This window comes from Podarcis vaucheri (assembly GCF_965113315.1).
Source record: "Podarcis vaucheri genome assembly, chromosome: 14".
NCBI classification, from domain to species: Eukaryota; Metazoa; Chordata; class Lepidosauria; order Squamata; family Lacertidae; genus Podarcis; species Podarcis vaucheri.
In genome coordinates, this window is record NC_138752.1 from 23982214 (window position 1) to 24007816 (window position 25603).

A 25603-nucleotide genomic window follows, 5' to 3' on the forward strand; every position below is an offset into this window, starting at 1 on the left:
ACTCAATGGACCTCACTTCCGAGGAAATATGCATCGATTCCAACTGTGGTGGGGGTTTTTGTGAAGGTGGCCTCCTCAGAAACAAAAGTCATTGAGCTGACAGGTGCTTACTTCTCAGTAAATATGCCTCTAGTCTGGTGGAACAGAGGCACATATAAAGCTGCCTACACTGACTGGCAGCGGCTCTCCAGGGATTTAGACAAATGGCTCTCCCAGCCGTACCTGGAGATGCCGGGGATATGAACCTGGGAACTCCTGGGTGCAAGGCAGACGCCCTACCGCTGCGCTACGGTCCTTCCAAAGTCTGGTTCACGCACGTTTACTCGTGGTTCTCCTCATTATTTCAGAGAGACTTTCTTCCAGGTAAATGTGCATAGTGGATCGCCGGCGCATGGCCTTAGCTCCGTAGACTGCAACGGCCCTTCGTCTCAAATTTGGCTTTCTCTGGGCTGGCTCATCCTCCTTTCATAGTGATTTGTTTTTCTTTCCCCCATTTCCATCTTTACGAACCCCCCATTTCCTTAAATGTTTCCAGGAATGGAAGAAGTTAGAAAACGGAAGCGCATCAAGGCGAGGTCACTCCAGTCTTGAATGGATTTTATTCGCGGGGTTTTTTGGGGGCGGGAGGGGGAGACAATAAATATATTCTCAAAACACAACATGGAAATTTAAGACTGAGTTCTCCGCAGGTCTGAAACGTGAAGAGGGCTGTTACTTAATCCGCAACCTGGGAAGCAGGGGCGGGGGGGGGGCGGCGGACAACAATAAGGCACCCGGAAGAAAGAGAAAACCATCCAAACCAGGATCGTGTGTCTTAATTCCAGCTCCGAAACAACAGTTCCAAAACGAGAAAGAAAGAAGATTGCATCCAAGGCGCGGTACCAAAACAGAAAGGATTGCCCCCAACCCGATTTTAATTCCGATTAATTAATTCAGATGATACCCTGACACATCTCCGCCGCCACCCTCCAGTTCTTTCCCCCATGTAGAAATAATGATATTGGTGTTGGGTGTTTCGTCATACTTATTCGCTGAGCGGGTCTCCCTTACAGCGCTTGGAGGCGAGTCCCTGTTGATAAATCTATCATTAGTACCGTTTGGAAACCGGGAGACAGTAAATTCACCTTAGGTTTGGAGCGCGTTAATAGACATTTATTAAATGCTTCAGAGAGAGAGGGAGAGAGAATAGAGGAGGGAGGGAAGGGGGGAGTCTGATTACAGGCAAAGTCTAAGACACACGTTAACATCAATTTGCTGGAGGAGAAAACGAGCGGGGAAACTAAGACCGAGAATCAGACCTAAAGAGAGGAAAAGTTAGGGTGTAACTTAAATGACTACAGGATATTATTTATACCTTTGCTCATTTCAATTTGGCCTATTTCTCCTTAGTTGAGTGGCCACTGTTTCAATTTCAGATGGAGCATTATTATTATTATTATTATTATTATTATTATTGCCACCCACGTGTGATAAGCCCCCCCTTAGATATGATCCACCACAACCTCTGCTTTTTTCTCCCCTCCCTCACTTCGCAAGCTTTTAACTCTAGTATCAGCCTTCTCTAAGTGAAGAATCCCCCAGGGATCTAAGCAAACTTGTGTAAAATAGTTAAACGAAGCGTGTTTCAAAGAGGATTGCAGCAATCGACCCCCCCCCCTTCTCTCTTTCCCTCTGTACACACAAGCACCCCGCGCGCGCTCACCTTAATAAGGTAAAGGGCTCAGTTCAAAAGACAATATTCAGAAATTTGTAAAGGAAGGATTAAAAAAAAATCGAGATCCAAAGAAAATAAAGAGCCGCAGGGAGGGGGAGGGTAACATGTATTACTGCCTCTGTTCTGTAAACAATTCGATTATATCTCTTGATATAATTTTTATTTCATTTCCGCTTTGCCTCAGGTTAGTTTTTTTCTTTTTCTTTTTAATCGCCTTCCAGGTAGGTTAATGGAGTCCCGTGGGCACCTATTTCTCGCAGAGAGATGGGATCAACGTCCCGCCCCCCCTCCCCTCCAACCAGCCAGCACTCCTCTCATTCTGTCCTCCCGTTTCTCATCTTCCTATCAGATTCTTTAAACTTGGGGCCGCGAGGCGTCCTTCGGGCTCAGAAACTGCCCAAACTTCCCAGTCCGCTGGGAAGTTTTTCTTCGCCAGCTATCTTGAAATCGACCTAAGGAATCCTAGTGAAACCCAACAACAGGGCGCAAAAAGAGAGATGTTCTGACCTTTGCCATTCCTTCGGGACACTTGTTCTCGGTGGCTTTTAAGACCATCCAGACAAAGAAAGGCAGAGAGATTTCAAGGGACGTTAAGGACGAGCCGGACAACAAAGCTATGTGTAATATACCAAACCCAGTGTATATAGGATCGCTGCCACCCTGAGGTAAGAATCACGGTCAACTCCAGGAGCCTTACCCCTGTGTCAACATGCTTGGAAGCGCTGCATAAGCCAAATCAATGGGACTTTCCGAGTGCTGAACTTTCGATGGATCTTGCCCGCTGTCTAGTAATACTACTACTACTAATAATGCCACCCCCTGATGTTGGTGTGTGTGCGCATCAGCAGCTATCTCCAGCTCCCACACCTTTAAAAACGTCTATTCCCTCGGTCTCCAAGTTTTCTTCAGAAGAGGGGTGGAGAAAATAAAATAAATAGGAGTGACAATCTTCTGAGGGAAAGCTCATTAGTTCGTTGTCCAAGCCTAATAAAGGAACAGAAGTGCATATTATGGGAGTTCAGCCTCCACACACGCTCTGTCAACCAAAATCAACCCTCTGTAAGTTTGATCCAAATTGGGGCTAACTTGGACCGCGATTGTTGTCCGGGCTCCAGGCTTCCTCGGAGACGAATCTCCCAAACACCATCACGTTTTAGAAGGAGGTGGGGGGAAGAGAGAAAAGCCAGGGAATTAGAAAGCTGTGTGTTTTTACACATTCGAAAAAGTCACCAGGCCTTATGATTCACCCTTTCATTTCTCTTGCCGCCGCCACACTATATTAATGGGGATTCAGAAAGTGGGGGGAGAGAATGGATTTGGGGGATGAGAACTGCCTCCAACCAAGAAGATCCATTGAAACTCAAGCGCCTTCTTCCACAACTCTACTTTCCAAGCAAACACAAGAGAATTTCCCGAATAAAATAATATCCACCCTCTCCCGGCGTTTGCTCAATTAATCACAAGGCACCTTTGCAATAAATGTGATTCCCCCTCCTCAAAGAAACCCGGGCTGACAAGAGTCCCTTTCCTTGGCCAAACATATATGTCCTCTTCCCGCATTCTAAAAACGCTTATTCCGAAGTAAATCTCACGAAGTTCAAAGCCGTGGGAGACACTCCCAAGCATATGTGCCGAAGACCGAAGCATTAGTGGGAGGGCTTATCCCTCATGGATAGTAATAGTAATAGTAATATAGCAATATAGAGATGTCTTAGCAAAGCCCTGCATCTCCAACCCAATACATTATTTTAAATAATAGTAATAATAATAATAATAATAATAATAATAATAATAATAATAATAATAATAGCAACTGCAACAACAACAATAACACTGTTGACATTTCACTCCTAGGGAAGAGATGGGCAAGGGAGATGGAAGGGGAGGGAATGCACATATGTATATAAATATATAAAGTTTTAATGGCACATCTGACATATTAAATTAGGCAGTTTTACAATTGGGCCCGGCTGCGATGCTAACTGATTACAACTGCGTTATCAAAAGGGCAATACGATTTATAACTTGTCGGGCACGAGCCCGGATGATAAACAATAGCGGAGATCTGGTTTGTATTAGGGAAGAGCGGAAGATCTAAGGGCTAAGCGATGGGCTTGCGCCGCGTTTCATGGGCTGTATAACCGTTCCGTGCAAAAGGAACCGACTTCTCCGTTTTCTTTCTTTCTCCCCACCCCCCTCGCTCCCAATCCCCTTCCAAGAGACTCACGCAGGGGTCTCCCTCTCTCTCCCCCGAGCCTGTCACCTTCTTAAGCAGAGAGTTATTTACACTCTTGATGCGGGTCTGTTTATTCAAGAGGCCTCGCTTCGCCCCATCCCAACATTCGAGTTAAAGGGCCCCTTCCCCCAGGATGAGGTTTCACACACTCCGTTGGGGAAGGATGGGGGCAAAGTGGGTGGGGGTGTGTGAGAGAAATATCCCCCATTTGCTTCCTTTGGTGTGCAGAAAAAAAGCAAAGCAAAACAAAAAACAAAAACCTACCCTGAAAAAACAAACAACCCAGATAATTTCTGCAGCCTTTTCTAAATCCACACCTTTTATTAAATACCAGGCTCGTATTTTCTCAGTCTGTTAATTTTTTAAAAAATATAATACACAACACTCTTAACGCATGTTTACGCAAATTCAGAAACTGTTCTCTTTCGTGGTGTTTACTCTAAGGGACAAGCAGGAAGGATCGCAACCTTCTTTCCAAATAAATACCAAAACATTCATTCCTAAACTGGGGCGACGGGATGGGGGTGGGAGGGGGCACCTAGAAGTTCCTGTGACAAACAAACAACTAGGACTAAGCGTTTTTAAAATGACCGCAACGAGGTAAAAATTTGCCATTAAGTAGACAGCCGCGCTGCGGGAAGCTTAACAGATAGAGGAGAAAATGCGGACGGAAGGAGGGGATGATCAGAAGCACTTTTCCCCTCTTGTAAAACTCGTAGCCTCCCTTTTCAACAGACTCTAAGAAGGCCTCCATCTTCGTCAAGAACCGTCTCTCTTCTATGTAGACAAGACACGCTCTCCCCCCCCCCTTTCCCCTAAAATATTAATAATAATTCATTGATTTTTGGGTTTCTCGCTGCAGATCAAGCTCCCAACGCCATTCCTTTAAAGAGCACCTTTTGTTAAGAGATTGACAACACACACAAGCACAAAAACTCTTCATCACTTCTTTTAAAAAATTAAATAACGCTCTGCAGAGGGATTCTCCCCCCCCCTTCTCCAATGGTCGTGGAGCTTAAGAAAGGGATGCTTTTAAAACAAGCTGAGTTCCCAGGTAATTTAGATTCGGACGTGTACCCTAAGCTGAAAGAGAGCCCCTCTCCGCCCACCCCTTCGCCTTTGCAATACGGATGTCTTCAGTCACGTCTGTCCGCCCCTCTGCGGATACCTAACGCCAGACCACCTCAGCAAATCTCTTTTAAGTCCCTTCCCCAAACGGAAGACGATAGGAAAATAAACCTTATCCTAGAATCGGGTGGGGGAACCAACCCCCAACTCCTATGCTAGACTGAAGAGAGGCGAGAAGGCGGGCATTTTCCTCCAAATATCTCCTAGATACCCGCTCAAGCCCTGTCCACAGACTTCCCCACCTAAGTGTATAAATGTACTAAGCAAAGTAATTCCACATTTGAAGTGAGTGATCCTGTGACCAAGAATGGATTTCAAGAGGTTGTGGACGGCTTCTATTCACACTGAATTCCTCTACCCACGGATTAGGGGCATGACATCAAGGGATAGATGCACGTGTGAGCCACCCTATCTGAAAAGCACCTGAAGCCCAATCTATCTATTTCGAGATCTGCTAGAGAGAGAGAGGGAGGGAGGGAGGGAGGGAGGGAGGGAGAGCACCACAAGTTTAGGTATTCGGAATCCTGTGATGGAGAACTGGACAGTGTAGCTGTGGAGGGTTTGTAATATCTCCCCCCTTCAACGCACACATCCTTGCTTCTTTAAATCCACAGCTAACCACTGGACTTGCCTTGACGCGATTGCTGGCTTGGGAGTTTTTGCAGAGAGGTGCCCCGCTGCCTGCAGCCTTGTGTATGCGTTTAAATACCAGCCTCCTCCTGACTTATTACGAGGATGAAGGGAAAGATCTCTCTCCTCATCACAACGCGATTCCTTTTGCTTAGCAGGACTCTCTCTCTCTCTCTCTCTCTCTCTCTCTCTCTCTCTCTGCAGTACACTTCTGGGAGACGCCATGTTGGCTGAGTTAATAGGACAACCCAGCTTCAAGGCAATAGTTTCACACGCTTTATCTACTCTCCGTCCCCAAACACACACCGCAAACATATTTCCTCCCCTCCCCGCAAAAAAACGGCACTGAGGAGGACGAATCCACTCTTTAAGAGGAACGATCTGTTGTCTCTCCAGTAATTGCTACGGGGTTGGGGGTGGGGAACCGAGAAAGAGCGTGAGATCTAGCGTCAGACAAGCGGAGTGAACGCAATCCGCAGCGAGTAACCTTTTAAACCGGCCTGCGCGCGAGTTGCGTGTATGCTACCGCTCGCTGGCGTGCGTTTCAAAGCCTCCATTATTCTCCGCGCGATCCTCGCCCTGTCTTGTCCTAAGGCAAGCTCGATCCCCCAAACCCTTATGCTTTAACTTTCGGAATAAGATTCCCCCTCTCCCTTCACCCGGTCCAGTATAGTGAAGTTAATTTCTAGAGGGCAGGACGAAGGAGAGAGAAAATTAGAAGGTGTGTGTGTGTGTGTGAGAGAGAGAGAGAGAGAGAGAGAGAGAGAGAGAGAGAAGTGGGTGGAAAGAGAGCTTCTCCCATATGTGCTTTTAATAACATTATTAATAACAATCGTATTTCAAAGGCTCTTTCTCCTGCTGTTCTTTAAGTGGAGAGTCACTTTAATAATTTTACTTATAATTCCAACACTGGTGCTGGGAAGGGGAAGAACTCAGATTTATTTTTATTTTTAAAAGAAATCCAACCACCCTAGAGAGGGAGGCTTGAGGGAAATCTCCGGACACTTCAAGAGAAAGAGTTGCTCGTATTTAGCAGCTTTTTATAAGAGCTAGTCAATTTCACGTAGGACTCCTTCTGAGTCCGGGCCCACTTCCTTTGTCCGGCTCAATTGCTCGGGGGGAGCTCCTTTGTTCTAAGTCAGCAGGCAAAGGAAAACTTTCCTTAAATGCCATAAACTCACACCTATCTGAAAGCCTTTAAACAACTCCACCTCGGAGCCTTTCCAAATATATGGATGCATATAGGGAGACAGAGACAGAGGGAAGGGGAATGGAATGGAAAATTTACCGAGGGAGAAGAAGGAAAGTGGAATGGCGGGGTAGTGGTAGTGGTGGCTGGAACTGGGTTTTTGTTGAACCCCTTTTACATTCAGCTCTTTTCTGCCGCCATCTCTCCAGTCCAAGCTCGATTAGGAAGTTAACGTGGGGAAGCGAGGGAGCGGAGGGAAAGCAACGCCAAGAGAGACAGGTATATAGAGGAAGAACAACTGAGCAACAGCCCAGATGTCTGAAGGTTGGCGGGGGGGGGGGAGGGAGAGAAGAAGAAAAATCAAGAAATGGCTTTTCTGAGGAGCTGAACATCATTAAGTTGCAATATGCCAGGAAACACATTTGCAATAAACGATTGTTTAAGAACACCACCACACACGGAAAGCAAGCAGGCCAAAGAGGGAGATCCTTCGAGGTGAAGTTAGAGAAGGGTTAAGTTCCCCTGTTAAGTTCATTCAGACACAGACATCCTTTAGAGTAGCAAACAGTAACCAGCACGAAAAGCACCACTAAAACCGGAGGATCACTCTCCTCTCTAAACCAGCAAGCATATTTATCTATGCATCTCAAAAGTGCCTTGGGTTCATAGGAAAAATAATCATTTGCAGCCATTCGCAAAGAGTACACCGATTCGTCGAAAATAAATAAATAAAAACAATGTCTGGTCCATATGCCTGGAACTGAAGTAAGCCAGAGATGGAGTGTAGTTCACAAACTGGTGGGCTCTTTCCGTATGTATGTATGTATGGGTCAGAATGTGTGGCTGGGGTGGGGGCAGAAAGCCTTAGAAGAGGGGACAAGGGGCTGTTTTGAGTACACCCTCTATACTTCCCTCCTCCCACTCAAATTCACAAGACATCAGAGTTTTTGTCAACCTGCTTTGGAGACCTGAAGCGCAGGGAGAGTAAGAAAAGTTGACTGTAGGAGGGGACGGAGGAAGCGTTGTTGAGTACCGTAATTTGAGGGCAACAGATACTGTAGCCAATAATTTCAGTGGGAATCTGGCCTTTTACTCAATATGTTGGGTTGAACCAAATACACTACTATATACAGCACAATCTCCTGTGTGCTTCCTTCGGGATAAATCCCATTGTATTCAGCGGGGCTTGCTCCTAACATAGGACTGCAGCCTTAAGTGCAGCGTCTTTTGGAATCAATCATACTTATTCCTAATTATAGTTAGACTCAGAATGCATTATTATAAGTCCTTCTTATATAATGCTAGGTGCCTACAAACATACACACAACTTGTACATTCTGTCTTATGGTCTGAGAATCTTTGGCTCTCTAAAAGAAAAGAAATGGGGAGGAAACTATGCAAATCTACTTCTGAGTTGAAAAGATCTCTCTGTGATAACCAGCACACAATTCCAGAGTTCTTCTCTATGTCACAGACATTGGGATTCAGAGCAAACAACTGACCTACATTTCCAATAATGCCACTTTGCTTGAACCAGATTATATACTCACAATACATACATACATACATACATACATACATACATGTGTGTGTTTCTGTGTACGTGTGTGTATATCAGTTCTTTGTAGGCACTTAAGTGTGACAGAATTAACAGGTCATTGCTCTTTTAACCATCCCCTCTGCAGTTATTATTACTAGTATTATTTTTTGTAATTATCAAGAGGATAAGAGGAAAGGAAATGTTGCCATCTTAGGTTGTAATCCTATGTACTCTACGCACAGGTTGTGAAAATTATTTGGGGGCAAACATATTGAGGATCAGGTTGGAGACCTCATGAAGCCACAATTAAACCAGGAGCTGAAGCTGGAACATCTCACCATCACCACCAAACCACCACCATCTATTTTACAGGAAACACACACAAACAACACCTATTGTGTTGCAAGCCGATTTTGAAGCAGAGTCTATCTATCTATCCAAGGACCAAAACCTCTTCAACAGAAGAATAAATAGGAATATTTTACCCCAAGACATTTAGGAGAGCCATACAAGGTGTCAGATATCAAATAATATTTTAATTTCTGAATACTTTCAATTTTTCCTTGGAATATAACACACAAAGACTGGACCAAACAGTTTTCAGTTATTATAACTTTTACAGTATACAGAAATGTTGCACTTAAAAAAAAAACCCTTCAGCTTTTTTTTCTTTAAAACACAAAAACTGTAAACTCTAAGATACTGAATCAACCACATTATCTATAAGTGCCAACAGTAGTGTTATTTTTTTTTTGTCATGCTGAATTCAATGGTTTTTTTCTTTTTTCTTTAAAAAAAGGGAAAATATCAACAAGTATTATAATACAAAGAGCTTGCAAATATACAAACAGATAGAGGAACTTGGTAACAATTTAGGACAACTAGGCGGAACCCAATTTTCATTCAAATTACAAAAAAGTTCACTTTGTGATGAAACCCTATGTGTGGTTTTGTGTGCGTGTGTGTATGTGTGTTTTCATCAAAACTGTGTTGTGTCTTAGACACAATTCCTTCTCCCTCCAAGAAATACGCATTCCCTTCCAAAATTCATGTTTTGTCTTTAAAATAGATATATATATATAAAAACCTAGTCAAGGGAAGGTGGGCTTGCGGGTGGGGGAATAGTTGTGGTTCTCTTTTATTCGATCTCAATAATTATAGCTGTCGTAGCTTGGAGCTAAATTTTGGCTGACTAGTTGTAAGTGCGCTTCCATCTTTCCTACTATTGTGGGGAATTTTTTTCCTTCTCTTTATGTTCTTCTCATAAACCTTTCTGAGACAGTTTTAATTCTTTCAGAACTTTTTTAAAAAAAGGATACACAGTTGTAGTTGTTTTTTTTAAATGAAGGCAAGATTATATCAAAATTATTATAGAACCACAGAATAAACTGGTTTGGAACCAGAAAAAATACAAAAAAAACAAAACAAACCCAAACAAAACCCTATAGGTACACAGACAACATAGGACAAATTAATAATTTGGAAAAGAGAGAGAGAGAGAGAGAGAGAGAGAGAGAGAGAGAGACTTGTTTCCATTCCATTAATTTTCTCCAGATTTCTTTTAAATGCACTTTTAGCAAGAGATTGTGTTTCAAGTTAAACACCCCAGAGAAAAGAAAAAAAGAAAAAAATTCCTTTCCCCTTTTCTTTTAAAAAAAAGAGAGAGAGAGAGAGAGAGAGAGAGAGAGAGAGAGAGAAGTAGCAACTTCTGGACAACAGGGGAATTCTTAATTCAGTCTGTAAAAAGTTCATATCACAAGTCTTTTTTTTTTATTAGTATTCAGTCCATTCCAATTATTCTCTCTTCATTTTTAGCCAAGATGCAACACCCTTGCTTAGCTGAAGGACGTTTAAACAACCGCCAGACCCCAAAGTCACTCGCAAAAATCCTCCGTTCCAAAATTTCCAATTTTATTTTTTTTCAAATTCTCTCATCTGTGGGTTTGTTTTTTCCTCTCTCCAACATTTTTTCCCCTTATTGAATGGCCATATAAGGCCAGTTAAAACTGCTTCCAGACAGTAACATATCCCTGATAAGGGTTTCTATGGGGGTTTTACCTACCAAACGGACGAAAAACAATTGCTCTATGACTGAGGAAGAGACGGTGCGGAGAGATGGGAGGCGTAACAACAGTTTTCCAAATCGCGTAGGCTGGTTCGGATATTGACTCCTTACGTACTCTTCCAACGCACACTGGGACTTCTCTTGTAAACTTTCAACGTGGGCTACGTCGGAGAGACCACACGCATCTGGAAGAAAGTTGGTTTCAAAGAGAGAGGGGAAGGGAGGGGGAAAGTGTCGTCAGTATCAAACAAGTTATAGTTCCCCTTTGGAATGGTTTAAAAACCAATCCCCCCCAATCAAAACAATAGTGATAATGTAAATAAAATCACAGCTAAGAACTGTAAGGATGAAGTCGTGAGCATTGCAAGATAGACGCTGCTCTTGAAATCTTTTGAGACTTGCTTCCTAGCGATTTAAGTCCTGAGGACCTTGGGGGGTCAACGTGCTTTGGGTCGATCTGCTTGTGCGCGCCCAAATCTGCGGATCTCTCCCTCCAACCCTACAGGCATTTATTTTCCCTTTTGAAAGTCAGGCTCGCTGAGTTCAAGTCTTGGACATCCGAATAAACCGCGAAGACATGATTCAGTCCAAGTTAAGCCGTGCTCAAGCTACAATCCCAAGCACAGAGGAGAGTCATGTTGCAGTCCTGTCTGCACGCTTCCTAGGGAGCCAGTCCAGCAAGATTTTTCCTCTGAGTAAACACGCGTTTGGATCTTCCTGTTTTTTCTTTCGGTTTCAACAGGAGCACGTGCTCTTTTTTTAAAAAAAATAATAATATTCCAGAAGTCTCCCCTCCCGGCCAGGATTTTGGCCTGAGTTCTTGATTTTAAAATTAGCCCCAAACCTTTCAGTGATCTCACCAGATTTTCACTGCATTGGGATGCGGGAGGGGCGGGGAGTCTTTTGGCGGCGGGGGTGTATGGAGAAGGAGAAAGATAAGACATGGTCTTTCCTCCCAACACACATGCTCGCATTGGGGAAATAACTGTGCTGAGTCTAATCTCAAAGGCCAGAAAAGAGAGTTTCATAAAAAAGAAGGCAGCAGAAACCCACACACGTTAAGAAACTGGCTCAACTCAGGATAATGGAGCCCCGCACCCAAAAAGCGATTCCCCCCTAAAGGAGACACCGCCGTTTCCCTCAGTCTTTGAAAGTGATTTAAGTGGTCCTTTAAAACTGATCTTGTCAGTTTAGCCTATTCAAAGGCAACCAAGCAAACTCTGATCGCTCTCTTCATTAGAGCTGTTTCTCTCTCTCCCCTTCTCATTCTCTGTCTCTCCCACTCCCCTTTCTTCCCTCGCCTTTCTTTCCAATCATACGAATATATACTTTTTTATTTTTTAAAAAATGCATCTGTAAGATACGATTTTTTAAAAAGAAAAAAAAACTGTTTAAAAACAATTTAGAATTCTTGCCACGCTTTGCACTAATATATAGATATATATATTGCCCCACTTTTGACAGGCTAAAATACAATGAGGTCCCTTTTAATCAGAAGCTGCCTTTGCTCAGGTTGTGACCTTAGCTGGCTGGGCAAAGCACTAACACATGCATATTTTTCAAAGCCATTAGAATCTAGATATAGATTCTATAGAAAGCACCAGTAAATATTATATGAAAATTCTCTACATCTAAATAACACATCAGCCCCAGTGCTATTGGGGCGTCTTAGCTGACAAATCCCTGCATCCGTTCCCCCCATGTTTTATAACCCCACAAAATCAGATAACAGAAGCTTTATCTAAGCTGGGAAGGCAATTTACATACAGATCCACATTTTGCAAACAGTCATAAATTTCACACTTTAGACAACAGCTGAGAGGTTTCCCCCACAAAGGTAACAATATTAATCACACTACTGCAACCCACTACAACACCAGATTTGAAATCAAATGTTTGGGGTTCATATGTAGGCCTTAAGAGGCTCAGAGAAGATCCTCAAGAAGGAAATAATGTGTCCTTTTAATAGAGGACACACACACACACACACACTGTTCCTTTCTAGTGCTGCCTCTGATAATTGATCACCTCTGAGTCCAACTAATTTAGGTGGGCAACAAATATTTTTGGCTAGGGGGTGGGGGCAGGCAGAGGTGTAACTGTGGAAAGCAATAATATATAAAAGGAAGTTCAGGTCACGACCTAAATTTTGGACAATGTCCAGAAAGGCACTTGGTTTCCTCAGACCTCCCTTAACATAACAAGGACTGGATTGTAAATCCTAATTTTCCCACATAAACTACTGATGCCTCGGCCTATTTCCTCATATCAAAGGCATTTTTAAAATGAAAGAAAATATTTTAAAATATGTATCTATATCTATATCTATATATACATATACCAATGAGTGATTACTTTACAGATCCTGCCTCCATTCATATGGTCATCACATGACCACTACCCAAAGCTGCCCCATTACTTACAAGATAAACACACACACACATCACTATTTATATTCTGAGAATCTAGCATACTGTTAGAGGCCTGATCCGATGAATTATAATTTTTTAAAAAGAAAGTATGTCTTGAAATTATGTTGCCTCCAGAGTTAATATCAGATATATTACTCACCCAGGTTGAACCACAGCTAATTAGATTTCATCATGCATTCCATTATTGTTTTATAACTGTAGCGCTATTTATATGCAGCAGAAAGTTGGCACTGAAATCTCTCTCTCTCTCTCCAACCCCCCCCCCTTTTTGGCACTTTTGATTGTTTAACAGTGCAACTCTACACATCTACTCAGGAGTAAGCTCCACAGAGTTTTGGGAATTGCTTCCAGCCAACTCTGATAAAGGACTGCAGCCTAAGTGACACTTTTCCAACATGCATTTCTTCTTTGTCTTTCTTTAAAGAGGAGTTAAAACAGAAACCCATAATGTTGCAATTCAGGGACTACAGTTGCAACACTTCTTCACATTCCTTATCCCCGCTGCTGTTATGCATGAGTATTGCCACTACCGCTAGGTTTTTGTATAGGGGGCAGCAACTTGAATTCCAAACACACATTCTTGCTTCAACTTATTATTATTATTATTATTATTATTATTATTATTATTATTATTATTATCATCATTATTATTTAAAATACATCTAGCCCCTCTGACCATGGTTCAGACCCACTTTCTCCCCCTTGGCAATCTGCTCCAAGGCCGCCAGGTCCTACTATGAGAGTTTATTCACCCTCAGTCCTTTCCAGAATGTGATTGATTTGTTTATTGGATACTCTAGTTAGAGCTCCAGCACATATCACCCTCCAATATCCCTTTAATTTTAGGATTCTTCTATCTCCTTCGAAGTAGGCTTTCTGCTTGGTTAAGAATTCCACTGGTTATTATATATATTTAAAAAGATCAGATTCCAGCATACTCTGGTTATTTATCAACTTGCTATGCTTTTACTATATCAACCCAGAGGTTATTTTATTTGCACATTTAGCGAAAGTCTTTATCCCCCTTCGCCAACAGCGACTGCACATGGCTCAATAAAAAAGTTATTCTGTCCATATTACATTAAAATTGAAGGCAGAATATTTGGAGGGTTTTCCTCCTCGAAATTAATCGTCTCTCCCTGTCTCTCTCTGCTTCAACGCTAGGCACCCTTGAACTAACACTGGACGCAGCGGGCCTTACTTCCGAGTAAACATGCAATAAATAGGATGAGAGATGTAATCTGCTCATTTCTTCTCCCTCCCCCCCCCCAAAAAAAAATCCCCAGTTGCGGTGTTACAAGTTCAATTCCGAATTTTCTCACGGAAAAACCAAGGAAGCTGGGTTGGGGCAGGGGAGACTTTCAGATTTCCTCGCTCCCTCCCTCTCCTCAGAGCCCCCACCCTGTGGCTTACCTGAGGTGAAAAGGACGATGGCCTTCAAGCAGCTGTATTCCGCCGAATCCACGTGTAAGGCCTTAAGTTTCTCGACCTGTTCTTGGAAGATTCGTATGTGGTCCATAAAGGCTACAACTCGGTCGGCGGACATGGGCGAGGCGTGCAGGCCGGCGGCAGCCAGGAGCGGGGCGACGTGGAGGGGCATGGAGCACTGGGCCGCGTTGAGGACAAACAACTCACTCCAGGTTAACCTCAGCAAGGCCACCTGGTCGGTGATCTGGAGGTCGGGGAAAAAGGGGATATTCCGGGCCCACTCGACGGCGCTGAAAAGCATCCGAGCCGCCAGCTCGCAAATGTTCTCGATGCCCATAATGTTGTTGGGTTGCATGCACTGGCTGCCGAAGCGCGAGGTCGGGTAAGGCTCTGCCCTCAGCAACAGGGAGATATATCCGGAGAGGTACGAGTGGCAGTTCAGGGGGTCTCCGTTGGTTAAGGCGAACTGGCCGTGGGTCGGCTGAGTAGGTGGCATTCTGCCCCTCTGGACGGCTGCAGTAAATAAGGAAGAAACTACAGCAATTAATATCTGAATTGCTAAGGAAGCCCCTTCTGGAGCTAGCACATCTAAAGCTACTTTATTTTTTTATTTTTTTTGGGGGGGGGAGTTTGCTCAGATTCAAGGGTGAATTAAAGAAACTCAGGAGGGTCAAGGAGGTGCAGAGAAGCTGGGTCTCTCGCTCCCCAAATTGCTGAGAAGACAGCAACCAGCACTTTGGCAAATATGTCAGCGGGTGTCAATCCAAATGTACTTTTTTGTGGGTCTGGGAAAAAAGATGGGTGTCCCTTCCTTGGCCAAACGAACAGCCAGCGGGCAAAACACAACCACAAGCGGCTCTTCCGCCCCCTCCATTCAATCGCCAGACGTATCAAAACACAATTAAAATAAAATACTCGAATTATCTTCTCTCCACATCGCTATTTTTATTTTTTTTTGAAGGGAGAAACTGGCAGGCAAGGGCCCCCTCCCCATATTTTCCAAACGCCGCTTTCCCCGAAGAAGGAGAGTTGCTGCTGCTTCCTTTTTAAAACTACAACACAATCTATATCAAAGGAGGAGAGAGATCAGATTAGAACTGCAGCCACACGCGTCCATAAAATAAAATAATATCAAACAGCACGGCCTATTGTTACATTTCCTCGCCATTCATTCAGAGCTGGGGGTGGGAGCGAAGCTTTGGAAAACCCCGGGATCGGCTGTTTTTATGGAAAGTGGGCCTCTCATTTGGTTCATAAATTTACATGGTGACAAGAAGAGAGAAAATGAAAGAGAGAAAGACCCACAAAAGCGCCGAGGGAGGGGGGTGGAGAAGGAAGACGAGAATGTGGACGAGAGAATGTTTTTTATTTTATTTTGCAGGGGCTGGATCTGGCTCCAACGTGGCCCAAGGTGGAGACTGAGCGTTTCAGAGAGCGAAGGAGGGCAGCCTTTAACCCCCAAACATAAGCCAGACACCGGAGGTTGGGAGGAGGGGAGAGGAGGAGGAGGCGAGCGCAACGCCATTAAGGAAGCTACAGGCTCGCCTTTCCTTGCCCTCTCGGAATCTTCCACCACCGAGCTCCATCTTGCTCACAGAAACCTCCCTGGTTTAAACTCTGTATTTATTTGTGTGTTTCCTTCCGGTGCTTAAGATCCCCGATCGCTCTCTCCCACTCCCCCGCCCCCCGACCCGCAACCCGGCTTGCTCTCCTCCACCCTCCCAACCCCCGGGAAAAAAAGAACTGGAATAATACATAAATGAAATCTTGATTATTATCAGGGGCATAGGCCAAACAGGACCCCGCGCGCGCGTGTTTTGAGAGCGCGAGGTTGAGCTTTCTCGCCCGGACTGGGGAGGAGAGAAAGCCCCGGAAATTCTTGGAAGAAGCCTCGCGGAATTTCTAACCGAAGGGAACCTCTCTGGCAAATGACTGATTGATTGATTATTGGGATTAGCAACGCGGGGAAGGGAGAGAAGTTACAGAGCTACGTCTGAGGTTATCTTGCACGTTGTTTGGGGAGTGGTGGTGCCTACGGATCGCTGCGGGCGGTGGAAGGGTGGCCAGCAGGAGAAATATCCCAGCCTGCCTTTGACCCCCGCCGTTGGACAGAACCCACCTCCCTCTTTTATCGGAGCCCATCGAATCCATTCTAAGGTATAACGCACAGCATTTTCGTGGGATAGTCATTGTGTTTGGGGCTGGTGGGTTGAGAGGAAAAATAAAATAAAATAAAATAAAAATGGAATCTAGCTTTTCTTGGAATCAACAAGCGGGCCAATGTTTGTCAGGGAAACGCATTCCACCCACCCCCAGCCTCTCACACTCCACACCACGTTTCCTTGTCCTGTTAAACTCACCTAACCCTGCTTTCCCAAGGACAGCACCACACTCCCCATTCCAGGCCATGGCAAAAGAAGAGGAAATGTACACAAGCTATGCAATCCCAGGAAGCAACCCATCTCTAAAATCCACGGCCCTAGTCCTCCACATCCCACGCTGGTCTCTGTTTACATGCGCACGCAAATCCAGAGACCTCCCGCCCTCTTTCCCCTCCCCACCGGGGTTGGTTGAGAAGTGGAAAACAAATGAAATTCCAATACCTTCCCGTCTCATTCCAACCTTGAGGCATTTTTTGAGGCGACAATATTGGCACTGGTTGCGGTGATGTTGGTCAATGGGACAGTTCCGGTTGGCGCGGCACGTGTAGCTGAGGTTCCTGCGGACGCTGCGCTTGAAGAAACTCTTGCAGCCTTCACACGTGAATTGCCCGTAGTGCTTGCCGCTGGACTTGTCCCCGCACACCACGCACTCGATGTGCTGCTGCTGCTGCTGCTTCTCGCCCTGGCTCTGCTGGCTGCCTTGGTTGGTCTGCGCCGGCGTGCTGGGAGGGCCCCCTTGGCCCGGCGTCTGCGGGGTGTGCGGGGCGCCCGTCGGGGGTCCCGGCACAGGGGGCGCTTGCGAAGGCTGCGTTCCTTGCGGGCCGGCCACATCGTCCTGCGGGTCTCGCCACGTGCCAACTACCATTGCCATATCTATGGGACACCTTGGCCAAATTGCTCGCCCCCCGTAGCTTTCGGTTGCCAGCGGATCCGCTTCTTCCGAGGGCTGAGCCCGCAGCTCTTCAGCTAGGAAGCGTCCTTGCGAGAGAGACCTATTTATCTCTCTGTCTAGATATAGATAGATATAAATATATAATTTAGTCCACCTTTGTTTTTATTTCTTTTCTCTTTCTTTTGCTGTCCTCCCCAGTTCGCGTTGGCGAGTTTTTGTTCCCCCCTTCTTTTTTCCCTTTATTGTGGAAGTTGTTCGGCTTGTGTGCGGTTTCCCTTCTTTTTCTTCTTCTCTTCTACCCTCCTCTGGTCCTTTCTTTTTAAATTAATTTAATGTCCTTTTTTTCCTCTTTGCTTGCGCCCCACTTTTTCCTTGCTGGGCAGTCCCCCAAAATAAAGTCAGCAATGCGGGTCACCAAAGTGGGGTGGGGAGGGGAAGAAAAGTAGAGCAAGAACGAAGAAAGAGAGAGAGAGAGGAAGAAAGAAGAGAGGGGACGAGGAAGGGGGAAACAGAGCAAAGAGGTTGGAGGCGATTGTCTGGTAGCAAATGAATAAAGGAGAAAAGTACAACAAAAATACAAAAGAGGAAGAGAGGAGGAAGAGAGAGAGAGAGAGAGAGAGAGAGAGAGGCGATTCTCTTCAGAGGTGCCCCCCTCCCTCTCTCTCGGGGAGCCGAGCAGAGTTGCAGGAGGAGAGGCTGGTGTCTGGGGGCCAGATCCAGAGAAGCCCGCAGTCAGCCATTCAGGAAAGCCATCGAAAGCCAGAGAGGGGGGAAAGCTCGCAGCAGCGGCGGCGGCGGCAGCAGCAGCAACTCCGGCGCGCGGCCGCTGGAGGAGAAGAGCGAAAGGCGCCGCGGCAGAAGATCCCACGCTCGGCGCGGCGCTCCGGAACCCCGTCCTTGCTGCGCCGCCGCCGCCGCCTCCTCCCGCTGCTGCCGCCGGTGGGAGTGCTGGGATCGGATGCCCCGCTCGGAGTTTGGCGAAGCTGTAGAAACATCAACCAGGGAGGCAGGGAGGGAGAAGAGAGGAGGAAGACGGGAGGGAGGGAAGGAGGGAGGGGGGGAGGGAAAAGAAAAAGAAAAGAAAAAGCCCTGGCCAAAGAAAACAAACAAAAAAAAGCACACACGGGACGCGCGCGCACACACGAGACACGCACACACGCGAAATAGGCTAAGGGAGCCTTTGGGGGGTTCGGGTTCCCCCCTGGTTCCTCGGTGGTGCGTCCCTCTCTCTCTCGGCGTGCCTCGCTCTTCTTCTTTCGCCCAGCTCTTTCTTTCTTTCCTTCCTCGCTTCTTTCTTCCCCCGTTTCTTTCTTTCGTTCGTTCGTTTGTTCGTTCTTTTTTTTTTCCTCCTCCCCTCCTCCTTTGCTGCCGAGGCTACTCCGGCTTGCTCGCTCGCTCGCTCGCAGCCGCCGCCTCCTGCTCCTGCTGCTGCTGCCGCCGCCGCTTGCCGCTGCCTTATGCTGCTCCCGTTTCTTTCGCAAGTGGGTCTCTTTAGCAAAGCTGCTTCCTCGCACAACACATGGGGCGATAAGGGGAGGAGGAGGAGGCGAGGGAAGGGAGAGAGAGAGGGAGGGAGGGAGGGAGGGGGTTAGGGAGGGAGGCGGCGGCACTGGAGGAGGTGGGTGGGTGGGTAGAGAGGGCTGGGGGGAGGGAGCGAGCGAGGAAGAGAGCGAGAGCGCGGTGGGGGGAGACGAGAGAAGAGTGAACTCTCCCCAAGCTCAGGAGCCCCCCGACCCACCCGCCCCCCTCAGCTAGGGAGAAGGATAAAAGGAGTGCAGGAGGGGGGAGGGGGAGGCGGGGGCCCGAGTGGGTGTCGTTGGGTGGGTGGGTGGGGGAAAGCAAGGGGTGGAAATTAATAAGAATTAATAATAAATATCAGAAGCAGAGAGAGAGAGAGAGGAAGGAAAATGCACCAGATTTCCCCCCCTTTTCTTTTTGCATGCATGCAAAAGTGGAGATTTTGGAGCGGTCCTTTGGCGCTGGGGGTTGGAGGGGGGGAGAGAGGAAGAGAGCTCTCCTTGCAAGCAGAAGAGATGGGGGCAAGCGAGAGAGGGTTTTGCACGCGCACAAAAAGGTAAAGGGGGAGGGGGCAGCGAAAGGAAGAAAGAGAGAAGGCGAGAAGAGAGAGAGAAACGGGGGTAAGAAAAGGAAAAGGGAGGGGAGGGAGAAAAGAGAGAGAGAGAGGCAAGGAAAAAAAAGAGAGAGAGACCGAGAATCCCAGTGATCAAATATGCTAAGGAGGGTGGGTGGGTAGGTGGAGTGGGGGGGGGGGTTAAAGGAGTGAATGCGATTTATAGGAGCGGGGCTGGGGAGAGTGGCGAACGCTTTCTCCGCGATCAGCTCACCCAGCTCTCTATATAGTGAACTTTGACACGACGGCTGCAACTTAGCACACGTTGCTATGGCGACCGCTCGCCTTATAAGGCAAGAGGCTGCCTTTGACTGGTCAAAAGCTCCCGGACCTCCCCTCGCCCCTCATTGGGCAGTTCAGCCTTGTGCACGGCTGGGATGGCTGGAGCCCCGGGAAGTCCGCCAGGTCCTAAAGGGAGCTCGGTTCTTTGCTTCTTCTTCTGCTGCTGCTGCTCCTTTCTATCTCGTCAACACCCCCCCCCGCGCCCCCTTTCCCTTTTCCCCCTTCTTCTCTCTTTCTCTCACTCCGTAACCCCCCCCCAATTTCTTTCACCCAGCTTTGAAACTCAGAGCAACAAAAGTAAGATTTGAAGGGGGAATTTTTCATTTAAAAAGAAGAAGCATTATACATATTTTATTTATTATGGGAATGAGGGATCTAGCAATGATTTTTTTTAAAGAGTCTTGATTTTGCGCGCACACACAGACACACACACACATATGCGAGAGGGTGGGTGGAGGTCGGGACACCACTTCTTTTTAAAGGATGCTAGACAGGTCTTTGTGAGACGACGGACTTTCTGAACTCTTTTGCTGGGAGACCAACAGTACGGTCCATCCCCCTGTGAAAGGCTGAGGCTTGAGGAAGAGAGACAGCTCTATCCTCTTCCTGCCACTGTTGCTGAGCTTAGGTGGGAAAAAACAATTTCGTTCTTATAGGGAAGGGTCATTTCAGCTGAGCAGTGGCGTTAGGGGAGCTGTATGTGCCTGGGTTAAAGAAATTAGACAATTGCAGCGCTGTAGACAGCTTGGGTCGCAGCGGTGCTGACACAGATTGACACAAACGCTGCCCATTTCGGATTAAAGTTCTACAGGTAGGTGGGTTGAACTTTTAATTGCTTGATGACACGCAAGTCAGAGAATTGTTTGTCAGTTTTTCTTAAAAGGAAACACCTCTTCTTTTAAAAAAGAAAAAGGAAGGAAAGAGAATACTCTCTAACATCGGAACGATGGTCTTGTAGGGAGATCTATGGACACAAAGGCTAACTTGCTCTCACTTTCTGACATGGATGTGCAGCGAGGGAGGCCGTTAAAACTGGATTTCGAGCATGCAGATAATTCCCATTTTTAGCTTAGGAAGTCTCAGCCTTCCTAACACTCTAGAGGAGGCTGGCCCGTCGGGGGAAAAGATGCAGATAAACTGATTTGCTGGCACTGCGTAGGAATCTTTTGAAAGCTGCTTGCTCGACACATACATTAGATAGACATCTATCAATGTGTAGGGGCGCACACATCAGAGGCTAGGGTAGCAGACCTCAGAATACTTAACCACACACTTCATTGTTCCCTGAAGCCTCTAGCATTCCATGAACCCATTCCCTTTGCTCCAAAATCCAAACAGAAATGGGGAAAAATTAGCATACAAATACACACATGCATACATACGCGCAGAACGCCTGGCCGCCTGTACATACTCCCAAATGGGGACACATCTAACCCAGATGCCTTCTCAGGAGGAAGGCGATGATAGCGAGGAAGGGGGGAAAATCAGAGAGGAAAAGGGAGGAAAAGGATGGAGTTAATCAAACCCAGAAAACACATTTACAGCCTTTTCGCATTGGATTGGAAAGACCCAAAGTTCCCCCCTCTCTCACCACCCGTTAAGAAAGCATATTTCCTCTTTTATGTTAACAGGAAGGAAAGGGGGAAAATTTCAGAACAAAACAAAACACCCAAGCATGGCGAAGTACATTTGAACCTCTGCAACTTGATTTAATTTTATAGCCTTAGACGAGGTTACAAATTTAAGTCATCGCCTAGCTGTGGGATCTCTCGCGCTGCAATCTAGAGGCAAACTGACCTCCAGGCAGAGAAGTAAGTGTTCCAGCGAAATACATTTGCTGAGAAGGACCAGAGAAAAATGATAAATGGCAGGCTAGAAACAGACTCAAAACTGAGAGTATATATATTTATATAACTCATATATACCCGCACACGCACTTGCACACACAGACTTCTTTGTGTGTGTGTGTGTGTGTGTGTGTGTGTGTATACACACACACACACACACACACACACACACACAAATACACACAAGGTATGTCCAAGACACATATTAAATGAGACAATGGGGATCCCAGATACATGAGACAAGTATCTGGATCTGGAGCTGTAACCCTTTCCATCAGCTCAACGCTATCACGTTGCCACGTTCATACCACCCACCCCTTTCTCCTGAAGAAATAAATGTCTGTTGCTAAGCTTGCAGGTGCTACGGACGAAGGCAGGAAAGTTGTAACATGAACTCTGCTTGTTACTGGCCCTAGTGAGGAGCCTGGCAATATTGTCCGTTTCATACGGTCAGTTTCAAAGCGAGCGGTGGAATGTTCTATTGATTAGAAGGACTTGGGCCGCCTGTAAACAGTGGAAGATGCCCTCTATGATCCAGAAGAGATGGAAATAATCGGCCTCTAGGATTGCAGAGAACTAGCGCCTTGATACACCCCCTCCATATATCTCTCTCTCATATATATATATATATATATATATATATATATATATATATATATATGTGTGTGTGTGTGTGTGTGTGTGTGTGTGTGTGTTTCACAGTATGGAAATATATATCCTGGATATATAGGTGATCGCAGCCTATATAAGGAAAATTCTCCCCATATATCACCACCTTATCTTATTTTATCAGAAGAAATCTTATGATTCTGCTGAATGCAAAGACTACTAAAATAAAAATTAAAAAACCCGAAAGGGGAAATAACGACCCTTCTGTATTAATTGTTTTCCTGCAGGATCGTAAAAAGAGAAAGCAACTAATCACTGAGAACTAAAATAGACGGAGCTCACTCAAGCCCTAACATCAAATGCTTTGATAGTGTACGTCTGTTCATCCAAAGGATGGAACTATTAAAAATAGCAGAGGTGGGGAGTTGGCAAGTTCATGGCTGACTGGCTGTTCATTCTCTCTTTCTCTCTCTCCCCCTTCCCATATTACACAGCAACATAGGATCGCTTAAAGAGAACGATTCTTAAACCGATCCATCATCCATAACTGTCAATTTACAGAGCTCAGTTATAATCCCAGACCTTATTTATTGCCTTGCAAGTAAGGGTCCATTTTGCAACTTCTGGGGAGAAGCAATAGTGGTATTAATAATACCTATCCACGTTCCCATTTTTTAAAACAGGTGCACAATCATCAGGAGATCCGGGATGTTAAATAGAAAAGGTGTGGAATATTTTAAGGAAAACGTTAGGCTAAGCGAGGTGGGGAAGCAGGGACCTCCCCTCTTTATTTTTCCCTGGCGAAAGGTGCGGGGATGGGGAGAGTTTGGTAAAACACAACAATGACAACAAGAAACCCTCCCTTCAGTTCTTCCTGGCTTCTTTGCAACGAAGTTTGGACCCTCTGAAGTGAAATCAGTGGGGGGAAACCGCTGGGTTACGTGGGGCGAAGACTCAATGAATGCTCACTGTGTTGTTTGCCTCCCCCCCCCGCGTCCCCCTCCCAGCTCCATCCGAAGAGCTATGAATGGGGGAAAGTGGCCCTCCATTGTGCGACACTGAACTTTCAAGTCAATGTAATTTTTAACCACTGGCTTGTGGTACTTTGAAAATCACCAGGGGCTGTCAGAGTCGGGCCCTCTGAAAAATTTACAGTGCTAAATTAGAACATATGCTACGAGAGCGAGAGATGGAGAGAGAAAGAGAGGACAGAAGTGTGTGTATTGGTGTGTGTGAGGCGGGGGGGGGGGGAGGAGGAAGAGGACCGGCTGGAAGACTCCAGAAGTACAGTATGCGTCTGCCCCCTAGCGTAAGTCTTTCATCGGCCTGAAAAAAAATCCAACTTTCAAAGAAACGCTGCTCTTAAAGGGAAAGGGACGTGGGGGGAGGACGTAGGCAAAGCGAGACGGGGGGAGGCAAGGAACTCCTAAACTTCTGTACGTTTATAATATGATTAATTCCTCCGGATTGCCAGTTAAGGAGCTATGTCATTTTAAAAATAAAATAAAATAACATCTTTTTGTGCTCCGGACTTGCAAACTTCCGAAAAAATTGTGATTTTCTTTTAAGGGAGGAGGCGACATAGGATGGATAAGGAATCCCCCCGCCGGTCTAATAGGGAGAAGCGAGTGTGAGCGAGTGAATGTGCGTGCGTATTTCTCGCGCTAGGGAAAGTCTAGAGCTCTTCCACGCGGCTTTTTTGTTTTTTTTTAAGTGACATCAGCCTGAAGATTATTAATCCCCCCCACTCCCCAACTTCCAACAATTAAAAGGAACAAACAAAACTTTGCGCCTGGAAACCTGGATTTGGCAACAGATATCCCCTCTGGCAATGGTGAGTACCTCTACTTTATCATCCATCAGAGATTTTAAGGGGGTAAGGATAAAGCGGAGCTGCGGAACGGGGACTGCAAAGAAGGCTAGTCGTGAAACTCAATTTTGCTCCTGGAAGAAGTGGGGGGGGGGGAGAAACCCAAGCAAAAACGCACGTGGCTACAAATTCTTGCAGTTTCATTTCCTATTCCCTGCCTTAGAGAGGTCCCTTTTCCTCCCCCCTTTGCAATCATTGCTTATACCCACAGCAATACGACCTTGAGATTTTAGACTGGTTCTGACTCAGAGAGGCATCATCATCATCGAATCCAAACCGGATTTGGAAGGGGGGGTACCCTTTGGATAGCTGGAAAAGGGGCTTTATAGAGAAACATATTTTTCACGACATACACCCACACACACACAGGGACCTTTCTCTCAATTAGTAGTTGATGTAAAGTCCACACACACACACACACACATCGTTCCCCCCACCCCACGCTCCCGGCACAAATCCCGCCCTCCCCACGTAACCTTTGAAAGCAGAGTTTTCGTCCCCGACCCTCAAACCAGTGACTTCGGGGGTGCGGGGGAAGTTCTCTGAATTTTAACGCAGGGCATTACTTTTGCGCTTCGGATTTCAGCCTTTAAAATGAAATAAGTAAGGAATGAGAGAGAGGGAGAGAGACCCGCACGGCCACAAACCAGGTCGCAAGGAGAAGGGGAAAGAGAGAAAAAAAAAAGAGAGAGAGAGAGAGAGAGAGAGAGAGAGAGAGAGAGAGAGAGAAATTTAAAAAAGAGAATGAAACATACCCAAAACATATTTGCCTTGTTCAAGATCCCAGATCGCTTGCATCTTCTTCCTGTTGTTTGGCAGCTGATGGCTTTTAAATTATTATTTTTTTAGGAAAAAAATTGGGCAGGAGAAAACCCCCCCTTAGGCAATGAAAACGTATCGCCCTGGTATTTATCTTAGCGATTGTACAAACTGATTTTGGAAAGGAGAGCGAGGGGTGGTTACTATTGGGGGTGGGGGTGGGGGAGAACCTGAAGGGATCAGCGAACGAAAAAGAAAAAAAGAAAAAGAGCGACGAAAGGATAAGATCTTTCTCAATCTATAAAGGAATGTGTTTTGCCCCCCTGTGTATTTTGAGCGTGGAGCCTTGGAACAGGCGGCAGGGAGGAGAAATGACAATAATAATAATATCCTCTATATGCACACTCTTAAGTTTAAACAGAGCGGGTCCGAGGGGGAGTTTGCTTCACAGCGGTTGAAGAATGCGCGCCTCGCCTTTAAGAAAAAAAAGGGGGGAGGGAAAGGGCCCCCACCCAAACGTTAAGGTAGCAGATATCTATCTTCTCATTCCTTAGAAGGAAGAACGCCTCGTTGCACCTTGTTTGGGGCTGGAAAGACGACACTTTGGAACACACACAGACACACACACACACACCCCTCCCCCGATTGGAAAAGAGAGAGAGAGAGAGAGAGAGAGAGAGAGAGAGAGA

General features: G+C 46.0%; 1 protein-coding gene and 1 long non-coding RNA gene across 16 annotated transcripts in view; one reads left to right on the plus strand and one right to left on the minus strand.

Moving 5' to 3' along the window:
• Nucleotides 1-622: 622 nt before the first annotated feature.
• NR2F2 (nuclear receptor subfamily 2 group F member 2) lies at nucleotides 623-25068 on the minus strand. 4 transcript variants are annotated; one of them, XM_082198712.1, is made up of 3 exons: nucleotides 24911-25068; nucleotides 14348-14875; nucleotides 623-10687 (listed from the first exon to the last, which is right to left on the minus strand). In XM_082198712.1, exons 1-3 carry the CDS (start codon nucleotides 24951-24953, stop codon nucleotides 10413-10415), a joined length of 846 nt encoding a protein of 281 aa, XP_082054838.1. In that variant the 5' UTR covers nucleotides 24954-25068; the 3' UTR covers nucleotides 623-10412. The 4 variants fall into 4 exon arrangements, with proteins under 4 accessions (XP_082054838.1, XP_082054835.1, XP_082054836.1 ...); XM_082198709.1 differs by lacking the exon at nucleotides 24911-25068 and adding an exon at nucleotides 16966-18960 and having other exon boundaries at nucleotides 14348-14896; XM_082198710.1 differs by lacking the exon at nucleotides 24911-25068 and adding an exon at nucleotides 16966-18953.
• LOC309518536 overlaps nucleotides 20469-25603 on the plus strand; it is a 69248-nt gene continuing 64113 nt past the window's right edge. For 4 of the 12 annotated variants that reach the window (XR_014213459.1, XR_014213460.1, XR_014213461.1 and 1 more), the window contains exon 1: nucleotides 23575-24119. This is a non-coding gene — a long non-coding RNA (uncharacterized lncRNA). Of the gene's footprint in view, nucleotides 20641-23570; nucleotides 24120-25603 lie in introns of those variants that run through there. The other 8 variants (XR_014213456.1, XR_014213457.1, XR_014213458.1 and 5 more) reach the window with 6 other exon arrangements.

Excerpts from the sequence above, each read along its gene's own strand:
- NR2F2 (XM_082198709.1), bottom strand. The coding sequence starts at position 17,395 with ATGGCAATGGTAGTTGGCACGTGGCGAGACCCGCAGGACGATGTGGCC. Across the intron at positions 14,897-16,965 it reads GGTTGGAATGAGACGGGAAG|TTTCTTCCTTATTTACTGCA; the intron begins GTATTGGAATTT and ends TAATTGCTGTAG. Across the intron at positions 10,688-14,347 it reads CATCGTCCTTTTCACCTCAG|ATGCGTGTGGTCTCTCCGAC; the intron begins GTAAGCCACAGG and ends ACTTTCTTCCAG.